At 55.5% G+C, this 12430-nt stretch overlaps 4 protein-coding genes across 4 annotated transcripts; 1 reads left to right on the top strand and 3 right to left on the bottom strand.

Moving 5' to 3' along the window:
- Positions 1-550: 550 nt before the first annotated feature.
- CCM_01437 (phosphoribosylformimino-5-aminoimidazole carboxamide ribotide isomerase) lies at positions 551-1463 on the bottom strand (the record flags this gene model as incomplete). The annotated part of the gene is made up of 3 exons (XM_006666593.1): positions 551-834; positions 904-1107; positions 1157-1463. 3 exons carry the CDS (start codon positions 1461-1463, stop codon positions 551-553), a joined length of 795 nt encoding a protein of 264 aa, XP_006666656.1.
- Positions 1464-1907: 444 nt separating this feature from the next.
- On the bottom strand, positions 1908-4202 carry CCM_01436 (Heterokaryon incompatibility; the record flags this gene model as incomplete). Its single annotated transcript, XM_006666592.1, has 1 exon — positions 1908-4202. One exon carries the CDS (start codon positions 4200-4202, stop codon positions 1908-1910), a length of 2295 nt encoding a protein of 764 aa, XP_006666655.1.
- A 1860-nt stretch (positions 4203-6062) lies between these two features.
- On the bottom strand, positions 6063-7906 carry CCM_01435 (mitochondrial distribution and morphology protein, putative; the record flags this gene model as incomplete). The annotated part of the gene is made up of 2 exons (XM_006666591.1): positions 6063-7427; positions 7640-7906. The coding sequence occupies 2 exons, from the start codon at positions 7904-7906 to the stop codon at positions 6063-6065; spliced, it is 1632 nt and encodes a 543-aa protein (XP_006666654.1).
- Positions 7907-10375: 2469 nt separating this feature from the next.
- CCM_01434 (inositol-pentakisphosphate 2-kinase) lies at positions 10376-11794 on the top strand (the record flags this gene model as incomplete). The annotated part of the gene is made up of 3 exons (XM_006666590.1): positions 10376-10790; positions 10864-11685; positions 11760-11794. The coding sequence occupies 3 exons, from the start codon at positions 10376-10378 to the stop codon at positions 11792-11794; spliced, it is 1272 nt and encodes a 423-aa protein (XP_006666653.1).
- Between the last annotated feature and the right edge of the window lie 636 nt (positions 11795-12430).

Below are 12430 nucleotides of genomic sequence, written 5' to 3'. Positions count from 1 at the left end.
ACATATCACCAAGTCCACTAACAGCATAAACATGAATTTCCACATCTGCTGGTGGAATCGATCCCGCTCCTGTTAACGTCCTTTAACCAACCTGCTCTTCCATCACCCGAGTCGCCCCAGCAGCCATATGCAGAGGCCCGCCCTCAAACTCCATTCTCGCCAGTGTACGGAGTAGATCGCCCTTCTCCAAACAATGCATGACATGATATGATATGTATGATCATTATGGGCTCTCATTAGAATTCCACATGCCATCCAACCAACCAGCCAACAACTGGCCCTGTTCTGTCAATGGCTTGCTCCACCGCGAATTTTTTTTTTTTTTTTCTGCCTTCATTATTATTCTTCTCGATTTCTTATTTTTTTTCTTCGTTCCCACATTATGCGGCCTTTGTTTCTTATCCATTGTTATGATGTGATGCCCCTCCTCCTCAATCAAATCATCAGACTACCCTTCTCACATGTACACACAATGGACTCGGCATTCCATTCTCCTTTTGCTCAATTTGACTTGTATGAATCACTGTCAATTTCTGTTTCCCAACGTCCATCATTGCTGTCTATTCCACTCTACGCAGTCGTCAAACTTGACTCCCGTGCCCCCAAAGCAATCCAGCGCACTGCCTATTGTCAGATCAACTTTGCCCTCGCTGAGCTTCTTGACCCGTTCCAGGTCGTCCAGAGTTCGTCCGCCACCGGCGTACGTCACCGGGATGGAGCACCACTCAGCCAGCCGCAATACGAGCTCCTCGTCTATCCCTTGCTGGAGCCCCTCATTGTCTGCCGCATGAATCAGGAATTCGCTGCAATAAGGCTCCAGTTGCTGGATCGACTCTGTAAAAGTATCGATTAGTATCCGTCATGAGCCACAGGACGGTAGTTACTCTGCTGCAATCGACTCACCTGCATCGACTTCCATGTCTGTAATCGTCTGCCATTTGTTCATGGCCACGAACCACTTGCCTTCCCCGCGCCGGCGACAGCTCAAGTCAATGACCAGCTTTTCCTTGTCGCCGCCGAGCACCTTGAGGACAGAGTCCAGTCGGATCTGGCTAAACTGCCCGCCAGGGAACAAAAACGATGTCACAATAACCTGCGTAAATAAACCTGCGTGAGCATGTAATAACTCCTTCACTGGCCCAACCCCGCCACGTACATACCTTTTCCGCGCCGGCCGCGATCCATTCGCCCGCGTTCTTGTCATTGATGCCGCCCCCGACCTGTAGTCCGTTGGGCCACGCTGCAATCGCCTGCTTCGCCGCCTCGTCGTTGCCCGGTCCGAGCATGATGACGTGCGCCCCAGTAAGGGCGTTGTCCCGATATAATTGCGCATAGTGCCCCGCGGGCTGTTCTGATACAAAGTTGGTCTGCAGCTTGGAAGCGTTGCTGCTGTCGAGCGTGCCGCCCACAATCTGCTTCACCTGTCCCGCGTGGAGGTCGATACACGGCCGGAAGCGAGTCATTTTGGCGAGTGCAGAAAGACGTAATACTCGTACTGGCTGTCGTTGAGAATGAGAGGTTTTGATGAGGCTGGAGTGGAAATGTGGGATGTGGGGCTGCTCTGGGGTGCAGTCATACTTCTCGAAAACGTTGTGCAATGACGACACTCTTGCTGAGAACTGGATATTTATTGTGGCATAGATAAAAATCCAGTTCCATCAACGGCGCCCCCTTCAAGAGATTATATGGTATCGTGTTGGGTCTGCAGAATAGTGAGAGGTCTAACCAGCAAGTATCTTAGGGTAGACCAGCATTCGAATATGATAAAGACGCTCAAAACTTGTACAAACTAGAAAATACAAACTATTTGACACATGTAGACTATTCAACATATTATGTGCTCGGTGCCAAGGCGCTTTCCAAGCCCTCATATATACCATGTAAACTTATACACACCTCTCCAGATCTTACCCAAGTAAGATGTCCATTTCATCCACCGCATGCGCCTCCCACGCCTTCTGCATCACATGGCCAATACCTCTCCTATACGCCACGCCCGCGATGCGCTCAATCCACAGCACATTGACCACCTCCAGGTAGCCTTTTGAGTCGGCGTGCTCCTCGTATCGGTCCGGCGGAAACACGAGCGACCCGCCGCGCTCCACGACCGACGAGATGGCGATAAACTCGAGCTTCTCGTCGCCGTCATAGTTGGACGACTGGATGCCGAGCCAGCCGTCGTGCGCGCGAAACTCGCCGACCCAGCGATGACCGCGGCTCCAAATGTTGCCGACCGCTACCGGCGGGTTGGCCACGTCCTTTGGGGACAGCGTTACCGAAAAGTCCACGTCGAAAATGCCCGACATGGTGCGAAAGGCCAGTAGCGGGCCCGGAAAAGTCAACTCACCGGGCAGCGGCGGGTGCTCGCCGGGCTCGGGCGGATCCTCGACAGGCACCGGGTACTTGAAGACGGTGTCGTCGTCGCTGTCATGTACAAAGTGCGAACCGCTCCGAGACCAGCCCGGCGGCAGCGGGGCGCCCGCGTTTCGCCGCCCGCGCAGCTCCCGAAACTGGAAACCCGTGTTAGGCACGGGCACGCTCCTCGCGCGGTCGCTGAGCTGCCACACGACCGTCGGTTTGATGCGAAACGCGCTCGGCGCTTGGAAGCGGCGCGCGGCCGGCTGTCCGCGCTTGCCCGTTGTGGGCGTGTCCTGGACGTAGTCGGCGGCCGCCTTCCACAGCGTCAGGTCCACGCGGACGCCATCGAACCACCAGCCCATCCAGGACCACGACGGCAGGAACGGCGGCCGCGAGAGGGCGCGCCGCCGAATCGACGCCTGCGGGCGCCACAGCAGTGCGCTGTCGAGAAAAAGCAGCGGCATGCCGTACATGAAGCCGCCCGGGAATGCGCGCGCCAGCACCGTCGTGATGCCCGCAAACGCTCGCAGCGTATCGTCGACCAGCGTCACCCGCCGCGCGCTGTAGTCGGCTGCCACCCGCGCGTACTCGTCCATGTCGGGCCACGGCGCGTGCTGGAAGCCGAACGCGGCGGAGGCGATGCGATGCGTGCATTCGGGCTTCTTGCCCTTCCACATGTTGCGCGCGAACCCGGCGGCGCCGGTGCCGGTGCCCTGCCACAGATCGCAGTGGCACTCCCACGTCACCGTTTCCTCGAAGAAGAAGACGGCCCGTCGCGAGTACAGGCGTTCCTGTAGGGTCCAGCCGCGCGTGTTCCAGCGCGAGGCGAGGAGAAGGTCGTTGTGATCGGCGGTCGGCGGGCCGCCTCCGCGCGGTGGCCGGGGACGGCGCACGTTGAGCGGCAGCAAGCCCGTGTTGACGTCGTTGTGGGCCGCGACAATGGTCAGGTAGGCGTTGGCAAAGACAAAGGCCATGTGGCGGATGTGGTTCTCCTTGACGGCCTCGTCGTCCTGCACGATGCACATGCGGTCGACCCAGAGGTGGCGCAGGCCGAGCTTGCGCGCCAGCCAGACGGCGTCAGCAATCGTCTGCGGCACATTCTGCTCGGGAAGCGCCAGCAGCCACTCGTCCAGGTTGGACTTGGTGAGCTGTGCTGGCGCATCATCTCCGTGCGCCCGCGGCTGCGGACCCCAGACGTAGCTCAGCGCCACGTACCGGTCGTCGGGCTTGGCCCGCACCAGCCGCTTGTCGGCCGCGTCAATGAGGAATTGCGGGCGAAACGTGGCCGGCGCCGACGGCGACGACTCGCTGTCCCCGTTGCAGTGCCGCCCGTGCTGGTTGTTACACGTGTCTAGCCACTCGCGGATCCGCGGGATGGGGGAGCCCTTGCTGCTCGGCGGGCCGTTGCTGCCGCCGCCGCCGCTTGTGGTGTTGGCAGCGTGGGAGGAGCCGCGTCGCGTCGCGGTGGGGGAGGGAGGTCCGCCGTCTGCGTTGACGGACGACCGGCGCAGAAAAGTCCCTTTGAGGCGCTCTGTCAAGCTGATGCGGCGGTTGGGCGGCGATGATGGCACGGGTGGTGGCGGCGGCCCACTGGCGCGAGATATGTAGCTGTCCCGATGACGACGCTGCCTCACGCGGTCCCGGTCCCTATCGCGGTCTCTCTCGCGGTCCCGTTCCTTTTCCTTCTCTCGTTCATCCGCCGTCGACTGATCCTCGGTGTCGTCATCTTCGCTTCCGCTGCGGTCCCTCCCTCTGTCTCTGGTGTCCCGCCGCCTCTCTCCATCTCTGTCCCTGTCCCTGTCTCGCACAGACGATTCGCGATGATCGTATGCAGTGCCTGGCATGTTGCTCACCAAACCGCTGCTATAAGAGTGTAAGTCAAGTACACGCTCTCATAGCAGAAAAAATACAAGTAGGCGCAGCAGCCCAAGGCCTCTTTTTAGTGAGTGGACAACAAGTGTTGGCCGCTTGTTTGTTCGTGTTCAGCTTACACAGCGTTTGTGGCGCAGGCCTCTCAAGGCGTGCGAGACAAGAAAAAGGCGCGCGTCAAAGGCCAGGGAATAGGACGGAATACTGCACGAGTGACGTGTCGGCGTCAGATATGCAGGGTCGCACAGCGGCTTCCTTATTCAACCAACGTTGGGAATCCGAAAGGGAAAAAAACAGACGAAAAGTTGGCCCGTGTTGGAGCAGGGGCACTGTTCTGGTTGCTGGGGTGGGCGCCCAAAGACGATGGCTGATGAGCTTGCATATTGAGAGGGCTGGCTGGGGAACGAGTGGTGGACGCAAGCACTCGGGCCTTTTCCCAGCCTTGGAATTTCATAGTCTATTAGGTAGTTAGCATAGTCTACAGATAGGAGCTATTAGTACTCGGATAAAAGAATTTTGTGTTTTATAGATTTTATAGACCGCGGTCCTAGTAGGTAGACAGATGACTTGCCAGGTGCTAGAGTTAATACCTGTTGTCCTCATTGCTAGTCTGGAACATGACATCATCCAGCGCTGAATCACTAGTTACGGCCAACTTTCTTTCCTATGGCTGAATGTACCGAGCACAACAAAGTTAAGAACCATATTCCGTAGGCACTATCTACAGCTGGGGATGATTGCAAGCAGCTCATGGCAGCCCAATTTGGTCTTGGGTCGATAAAATTGTCCGTCGCGAGAGTCTAACCGTTGATGCCCAACCGTGCTAAGTGCGCCACCCTTAAGGGCTCCAATAACGCCAAACTCCACATCGAAGGTCGAATAGTATAGTGGTTAACACGCCAGTCTCACACACTGGAGTCCCGGGTTCAATTCCCGGTTTGACCTTTACCTTTTGCTCTTTTCGCCGCTCATGTTGACAACTTCATGTTTATTTTTGCCATTTCCGCTCATTTAGTGAATGGTTTATTGAGTGTACCGGTTTATTTGGTTGTTGACACTCGGACCGGACGCCGGACCGGCAGCAAACGGACGGCCATTGGCACGACAAATGTAGTCATTGTCATCAAACGGACCTTATACCAATTGTAACACGGCTCTAAGTTAGCAGCGTATTCCCGTTCAAATTAGGCCAGGGCAACTCAGGATAGATGGCGAGGCAAAATTGAGCCAAGTCACACAAGTAAAGAGGTGGACAGATTGGAGTGTGTTGATACTCTTGACAGCCATAAACAGCCGCCATGCTATGCTATCCCTCTACCAAGAAAGACGTCATTTCAAACACAGTTTTAAAGATTGTGACCATAGCCTCTCATTTTGCCATGGGGCTTCCCAGCTCCCAGTTCCCAGTTCCCAGTCCCAGAGTATTTTGGCTCCCCTTTCCTGTATCCCAATTTCCATTCCCATCAACAACACCGTAAAAAGCAGCCGCTAAATTGTCAAATAAAACCCCCAACAACAGTTGTAATCCTACACCAAGCGTTCCTTTCCACTGCCGTGAAAGGAAACCATGAAACCCGCATTCTGGGCAATGTGTTGTACCAGGACTGGCCGCTAAAACTCGAAACAAAGACCCAAGCAGCACAATTCGGCGTCGTGCAAGTATGGCGCCGAACTTAGAAACAAGAAAAGCCATGCTGTGTAAAAGGATGACTCGAACCGTGAAAAGAATTCAAGCGCCTGTACATGAAAATGAAGGCTAGAAAAGAATAATCAAAGGAGTGACGGGGTATGAATGTACAGGGTATTAGTGGTGTTGTCGCGTCGAGAGTCACGGCTTAGTTGGCAGCCTCGTAAGCAGGAGGCGGAGGGCGCTCATCGCCCCCCTCCCAGGCCTCATCGGAAGCAGCGTGGTGCTGCTTCTCATCATAGACGCGACGGGCAATTTCGCCGGCCATTTTCATGATCCAGGCCTGCTCGAGAATGACGGACGACGTATCGGAGGTAGCGGAAGCGCTGTCGCGCATGGCGAGCTTCTCCTTAGCATACTGTACTGGGGACGTCTCCCCGCCAGCCTCGTGGATCTGGGAGAGGGGAGACTTGACATGCTTGGAGTTGAGGTGGTGCGACTTGATGTGGTCGTTGCTTGTCTTTTCTTGAGCGCGCTCCTTGGCACTGCTTTCTGGCGTGAAGCGGACCTTGGTCGAATGCAAATCCTCTGACACGGCACGGCCATCCTCGGATTCCTCGGGAATGGACGAGATAATCAGAGGCTCGGACAAGGGCACATTGACAGAGGCAGTGTCCGACGCGTCGGACATGTTGTCGCTGGAGCCGGCCTCGGACCTGGCGCGACGGAGGTTGACGACTCGAGTTTTCTTCTTGCGACCGGGACGAGACCGGTAAGCCGAGGCAGTGAGGGGGGTGTGGCCTGCGCTGAGGGTAGATAGCGATGGTCGTGACGGCATATACCCATGAGAGGCGCTACCCGTATCGGAAAAGGTGTATGTAGTGCTGGCACCGCCCGTGAGCGAGTACGTCTTGGCCAGGCTCGGTGTAGCCACAGCAGGGCTTGTGACATCAGAGTGGTCGCCGTGGCCAGACCAGGCGCGGAAGACAACGTCGCGAATTCCAGGGGTGAAAAGCGACAAGGTGCGGTTCGAATCGGTCAAAGCGGCGAGGCGTAGCAAGTTCTTTTGCGAAAAGAGATATTGCATTTCTCCGCCGTGCAGAGTCAACTCGGACATGGCATTGAGGTCTAGCAGATTGCCGTTGGAATCGACAGGATCTGCAGGAGGACTCGCGAAAGGGTCCAAGCCCTGGTTGTCAGCATCGGCAGTTGGTGTCTGGGTACCCTTCTGTGCCTGGTCGGTGCACCAAAACTGCAGCGACAGACGGTGGATGATGGCAGGTAACTCTTCCATCATCAGATTGCGCAGTTGCTGCTCGATGGTGCGTTGCAGATAGTCACGGACGAACTGAATCGAGTCAAATGTTGACGAGACCTTGAGGGATTCAAGGGGGTCATTGCGGAAGACCAGGGTCAGGCCTTTTTGCTTGGAGAAGACTAGAATGATAAAGGCAGAGAGCTTAATCTCGGACAAGCTAATTGCAACAGGTATTGTTAAGCCGGAAGCGGCAGCCAACGGCTGTGGTGACGTAAACAACGGTTTTGAGTCGAGATAGGTGTTGAGTGGATTGGCCTATATCGTGGCGTTGTTAGCTCTGTCGCGAGTAAAGAAATGTACCATTGGATGTGGAGATGATATAATATGTGGTATAGGGGTATATATGCGCAATCAAACAAATTTATGCATGACTAGACGCGTCAATTGTTTTGACGAGTGTGTTGTGATGGAACAAGGGAAACCGGGAGGATCGGGGAGTCCGTCGTGGGAGGGCATCAAGGACATACCTGGACGCGGGTCTTGAGGGTCAAAAAGGCATCGCCCGAGTAGCACATTTTGAAAATGCCACGAAATCTGTCTTCGGCAAGATCGCCAATCTCAAGGATCTCCAAATCGGGGGGCACGGTGCCGAGGTTGAACTCGCTGACGAGGATGTCGTCGACGATGATGGGAGGCTTGGGCGACTTATTGAGCGCCTGTGTTAGGAGGTCCCTGGCGCGCTGATAGAAATCAGCGTCGGCCGTGAGGGGCGACCAGTTGAAGTTGAAGGCCATGTTGAGATGGCGATTATAAGCTCGCAATCATTGGGGGACGTCGCGGTCGATGACTTTCGGGGGGTCGTAATCGAAAGTCGAGGTTTCGGGGGGTTTTTTCTCCCCGGCGCGCCGCTGGCGCAAAAAGCTTGCTCGGCACGTTGCGGGCTACGCTGAGCAAACAGGTAGTCGAAGATGGGATTCGGCGCTGGCAATTCTGGGAACGACTGCGCAGACGGAAGGCAGAGGGATGCCAAATTCGCCGGGGCGATGGGAGTTGAAGTGTGTTGGAGGAAGGGAGGAGGAAATGTTGCTGGGTGGAGCGAGATGACGCTGGAGATGCCGAGACGAGCAGTAATAATGCAGGGTAAATTGGAGCTGTGCGTTGGTGAACCTCGGGCGCGAAGCAAGTTTTTTTTTCTCCCTGCAGCTGGGGAAAACGCAAGAGAGGTCGGCCACCTTCGGAAGCAGATGGCCAACTCAAGCAAGTACCTTTAAGCGCGATTTTGCCTGCAGGTGACAAAGGAGTGGGGGTGGAGGCGGAGCGCTAAGCAGGTGTTGTAATTGCTTTGTTATTAGGGGCAGGTTTGGTAACGATAGTGTATCGTCTGGCGCATGCGAGCACTTGAAGGTTGTGGAGAAGACGGGTTAAGAAATTTGGAAATTCAAGAAATGGCCAGGGCGTTGGGAAGAAAAAAGACGCTGTAGGTACTGGTAAATCACGCATCACGCAGCAGGATGACCAGGGTATCAAGAAGAAGCAGGTTGCGCTGCTTTATAATTTAGTACCAGTCTTGCGTTGTCGTTCATCAGGTGACGGAAGGGCGGCGGCGCGTGGATGTGTTTTGTCTGCGTTGCCTTGTGACAACGGTGCGGGGGACCACCACCGAGGCACCTAATACCATCAACACATCACCCACTAACTTTTGCTTGTTTTGAGCTACAAATGCAATGCAATAGTACCAGTACCGCACTCAAGGGCTTGCTTTAACATGTCGACATATGGTTACCTAGCGTGTCGCACCCCTGCAGGGGAAGTAGCCAAGCACAGGGTACGAGCTACAGAGAAGCGTTGATTGCTGTGAGTGATGGTCAAATGTAAGCTGCATTCACATGGCAACTTCATCTCGGTCATATTCACTTCGGTCTCCTTCTGCCTCTGTTGTAGTTGATGCTCAGAAACAAGGCCGGAAAACCCCGATATCATGCCTCTAGAGGAGCCGAGCTGGCCTGCCATACGAGGCACGAGACCCCAAGCCGCCGACTTGGTGGCGGTAGTGCAGCTTCAAACTTTTGTACAGACCGTCGAACATTTCTTTCTTGCGAGTGACTTTGACTTGCCTGCGAATCGGCCGGGAAGGACGAAACAAGACAAATACCGACCAGGCCCGTGTGGACCGGAGCAAGACTGCCGCAAGCTGAATGGGTGAGGGGTCTGCACAAAACCAGCTATCGGAGCCTTGTGCCGGCGCAGCTCTTACAGGCCTATACAATCAGCCTCGTGATGTCGCAGCAATCCATTCCGATGCCGATATACAAAAGTTGACATACGTCGAGAACCGAGAACCTGTCAGAGAAGCAATGCGAATCTGCACTCCAAATGAGAGTGTGCCAGAGACACACTCATATTATACTCTAGGATACGACGCTGTTATCATCTCTGTTGTTCGTATCTCAGGTGTTTGGAAGGTGTGATCACGAGCTTGACCAAGGCTTGAAGAAAAGGGCGCTATAGCAATAGTCAGCCAGTCACGGTGCTGCGACGGGGGAGCTGAGAGAGACGAGGCTACCCGAATGTGCCTGGAGTGGAACATGATGCATAGCTGTGACTCTAGGACCAGTAGAAGAAAGGCCGCTCACTGTTATAATACAATGGTGATATTGTTCTGTGCAAGTGGTTGCAATACTAGCATGTACCTAGCTAGAGTGGAGTGTTTTATGGGCGATACCGTATGTTTCTATTGACGGCTTTCATCCTACAAGGGCTCGAAATAAGGCCATACATATCTGTGATGCTCAAAATACACATCGAGATTGAGGATATAACCATGCAGACCCCTTCCCCATTCCCCCCATACCGGCCCGAGTATCAAAGACGGATGGGGCTTCCGGTGCAAAAAGCCCACTTCCCCGGAGCAGGCGCAGCCTCCACATCTTTGCCCATGTAGACTTTTCATCTTCCAATATTCCACGCCGCCTAGCAGATCGTATGTCCTCTGCGAGCACCACTGCACCCGACGACATACGGATCATGTTGCACATTGCACGCGGCAAAAGCTGATTCCATCGGTCATGCAAGCCACCCAGTCCCCTCGCACCTGACCCATGGTCGGCGCTGGCAGCCCCAACCCACCCTCGCCGCAGTGCCTTGCATCTCGCATACACACAATCCGCACCACACACCACGACAGCCACAGACGCAGCACACCCCCCTCCCCCCCCTGCTGTGCCCTCATCTTTTCCTACAGGTCTCGCCCTCGTCGCCCCAACATGGCCCTGTCAGAACTCCCACAGCGTCAACCGGGGGCCGACCAGCGTTACACAGAGGCGGCGCACCCGCTCCAGCATCAGCGCCAGTCCAAGGCCAACCCCCCGGCTGCACCTCCGATCGAGGCCGCCTGCGCTCATCATCCGACTACGGCTGCCGCGACGACGGCCATCCCAGACCACCAACAACATTCAAATCATGCCCCCGTTGTGACGAGGATTCCATCGGCGGTAGACGTACCGGCATCAGTAGCGAGCTACCCTCTCCACGGCGATGAAATGTGGCAAAAACACCACCTAAAGCACAAGCACCTACCCAGAGGCTCCAAGCCCGTCGCCTTTGTCGGTGAGGGCGCCGCCAACGCCGTCTTTGAGATCAAGCTTCCCCAACATGGCTCCTCCGATTCCAATTTCAAAGGTAATAGTCTATTTTAAAGCCCCCGTTCCATCCCTGTAGATGAAATCCGTCACTGACGAGCCCCCACGTCTAGGCCTGCTGTTGCGAGTGGCCAAGGTTCCAGCACTCGGCCAGCCCACCGCGTACAACTACCTCTTTCAGCAAACCTTCTACCAGACAACCATCCGACCCCTTCTGGGCAGCCATGCCATCCACCAGGAGCTCGTCATTCTCCGTGGCTCTGGCATCGTCGACGAGCTCAATCGCCTCCTTCAGGCCCTCGATCATACCCGTAAGCCCAAGTTCCGCGGCTCCTTCGTTGGCCAGTCCGACTGGGGCCTCCTCATCGAGGACATGCGGCCCGACCCAAAGGCCCCGACGCCGCGCATCCTCGTCGAGTTCAAGCCTAAGTGGCTCTCGCAGTCGCGCAGCGCCCCGGCCCGTGCCGTCCGCTGCCGGCAGTGTGCCCTCGAGCTCCAGCGTATGCTGACCAGGCCCGTTGCTGGCGCCGGCCCCTTTAACCCGGAGCGCAAACCATGCCCGCTGGCCCTGGTGGATGAGGAGGCGCCCCCGGCCGTGTCGTCGCCTTTTCGCATCGCACCGCAGCTAGCCACTGCCCCAGAGCGGGAGCTCCTGAGGACGTCGCTGGAGCACATCCTGCACGACCCCTTTCTGGAGGATTTGTGCGCCCAGCAGGAAGGGCTGGACGTGACGGGCCCGCTGGGAGCCAGCCCCAATGATGAAAAGTTTGGTATCGCCATGACGATCCGTGACTGCACGTGTTTTGCGCTCATCCCCAAGGATGATGCTGCCCACGGCCCAGGAGACCTCAAGATCCGGCTCGGCGACCTGGATTGGAAGGATCCGCAAACCAAGATCCAGCACTGGCAAGGCACCGAGCAGTCGCTCATCGATGGTGGGTTCTACACAGCGGACTGGATCCTCTGCGACGGAGTGTATTACCACTCCCCAACGCTATGTTTGCTCGAGTGGAAGCCGAGGTCTCCTTTGACCAGCCCGCCTGATGTCATACAGTTGCACGACGCAACCACAAACTCACCCATCAACGGAACCTCCACGGAACCGCATGTTTTTCGACACGTGGCAGACAAGGCCAAACTACGGGGAAAATTACAGCCATATGATGGCCGCAACGCGGCGCTTACCAATCCACACCGCCCGCCGCCTCACTTGACAGGGCAGCTGATGCACACACGTACGCATCACAGAGACCGTTAGAGGTACCAACAGTACAGACGATATAACAAGGAGGTGATGCTCTTTTGCTTTGAACGAATGATACACGGGGATACCTTGGTTCTTTTTGTCTTGCTTTTTTTTTTTTTTTGCATTGGACTGGCGCGTTTGATATTTGGACAGTCAATCATCATCATCATCATCATCGGGGGGTCATACTTGCTAATTTTGCTTCATCATCATCTTCTTCTTCTCCCGATGTCGCTTTTTTTTATTATATTTGGAATAAATGTACATTAGCTTCGTAATGATGGTCGTTATAGAACAAGAAAACAAGACGCTTTCCTCTAGAGCGCTCTATGGCGTCGCACGATACTGTAAAAAGGAATTTAGAGGCCGCCCAACATGCAACGTGTATGTAGAATGTAGTACGAGTGGGCTTGTGCAACCCCTCCCCTCCCCCC

This window comes from Cordyceps militaris (genome assembly GCF_000225605.1).
Source record: "Cordyceps militaris CM01 unplaced genomic scaffold CCM_S00001, whole genome shotgun sequence".
In the NCBI taxonomy this organism is placed as follows: domain Eukaryota; kingdom Fungi; phylum Ascomycota; class Sordariomycetes; order Hypocreales; family Cordycipitaceae; genus Cordyceps; species Cordyceps militaris.
This window is presented reverse-complemented; position numbering and strand designations above follow the sequence as displayed.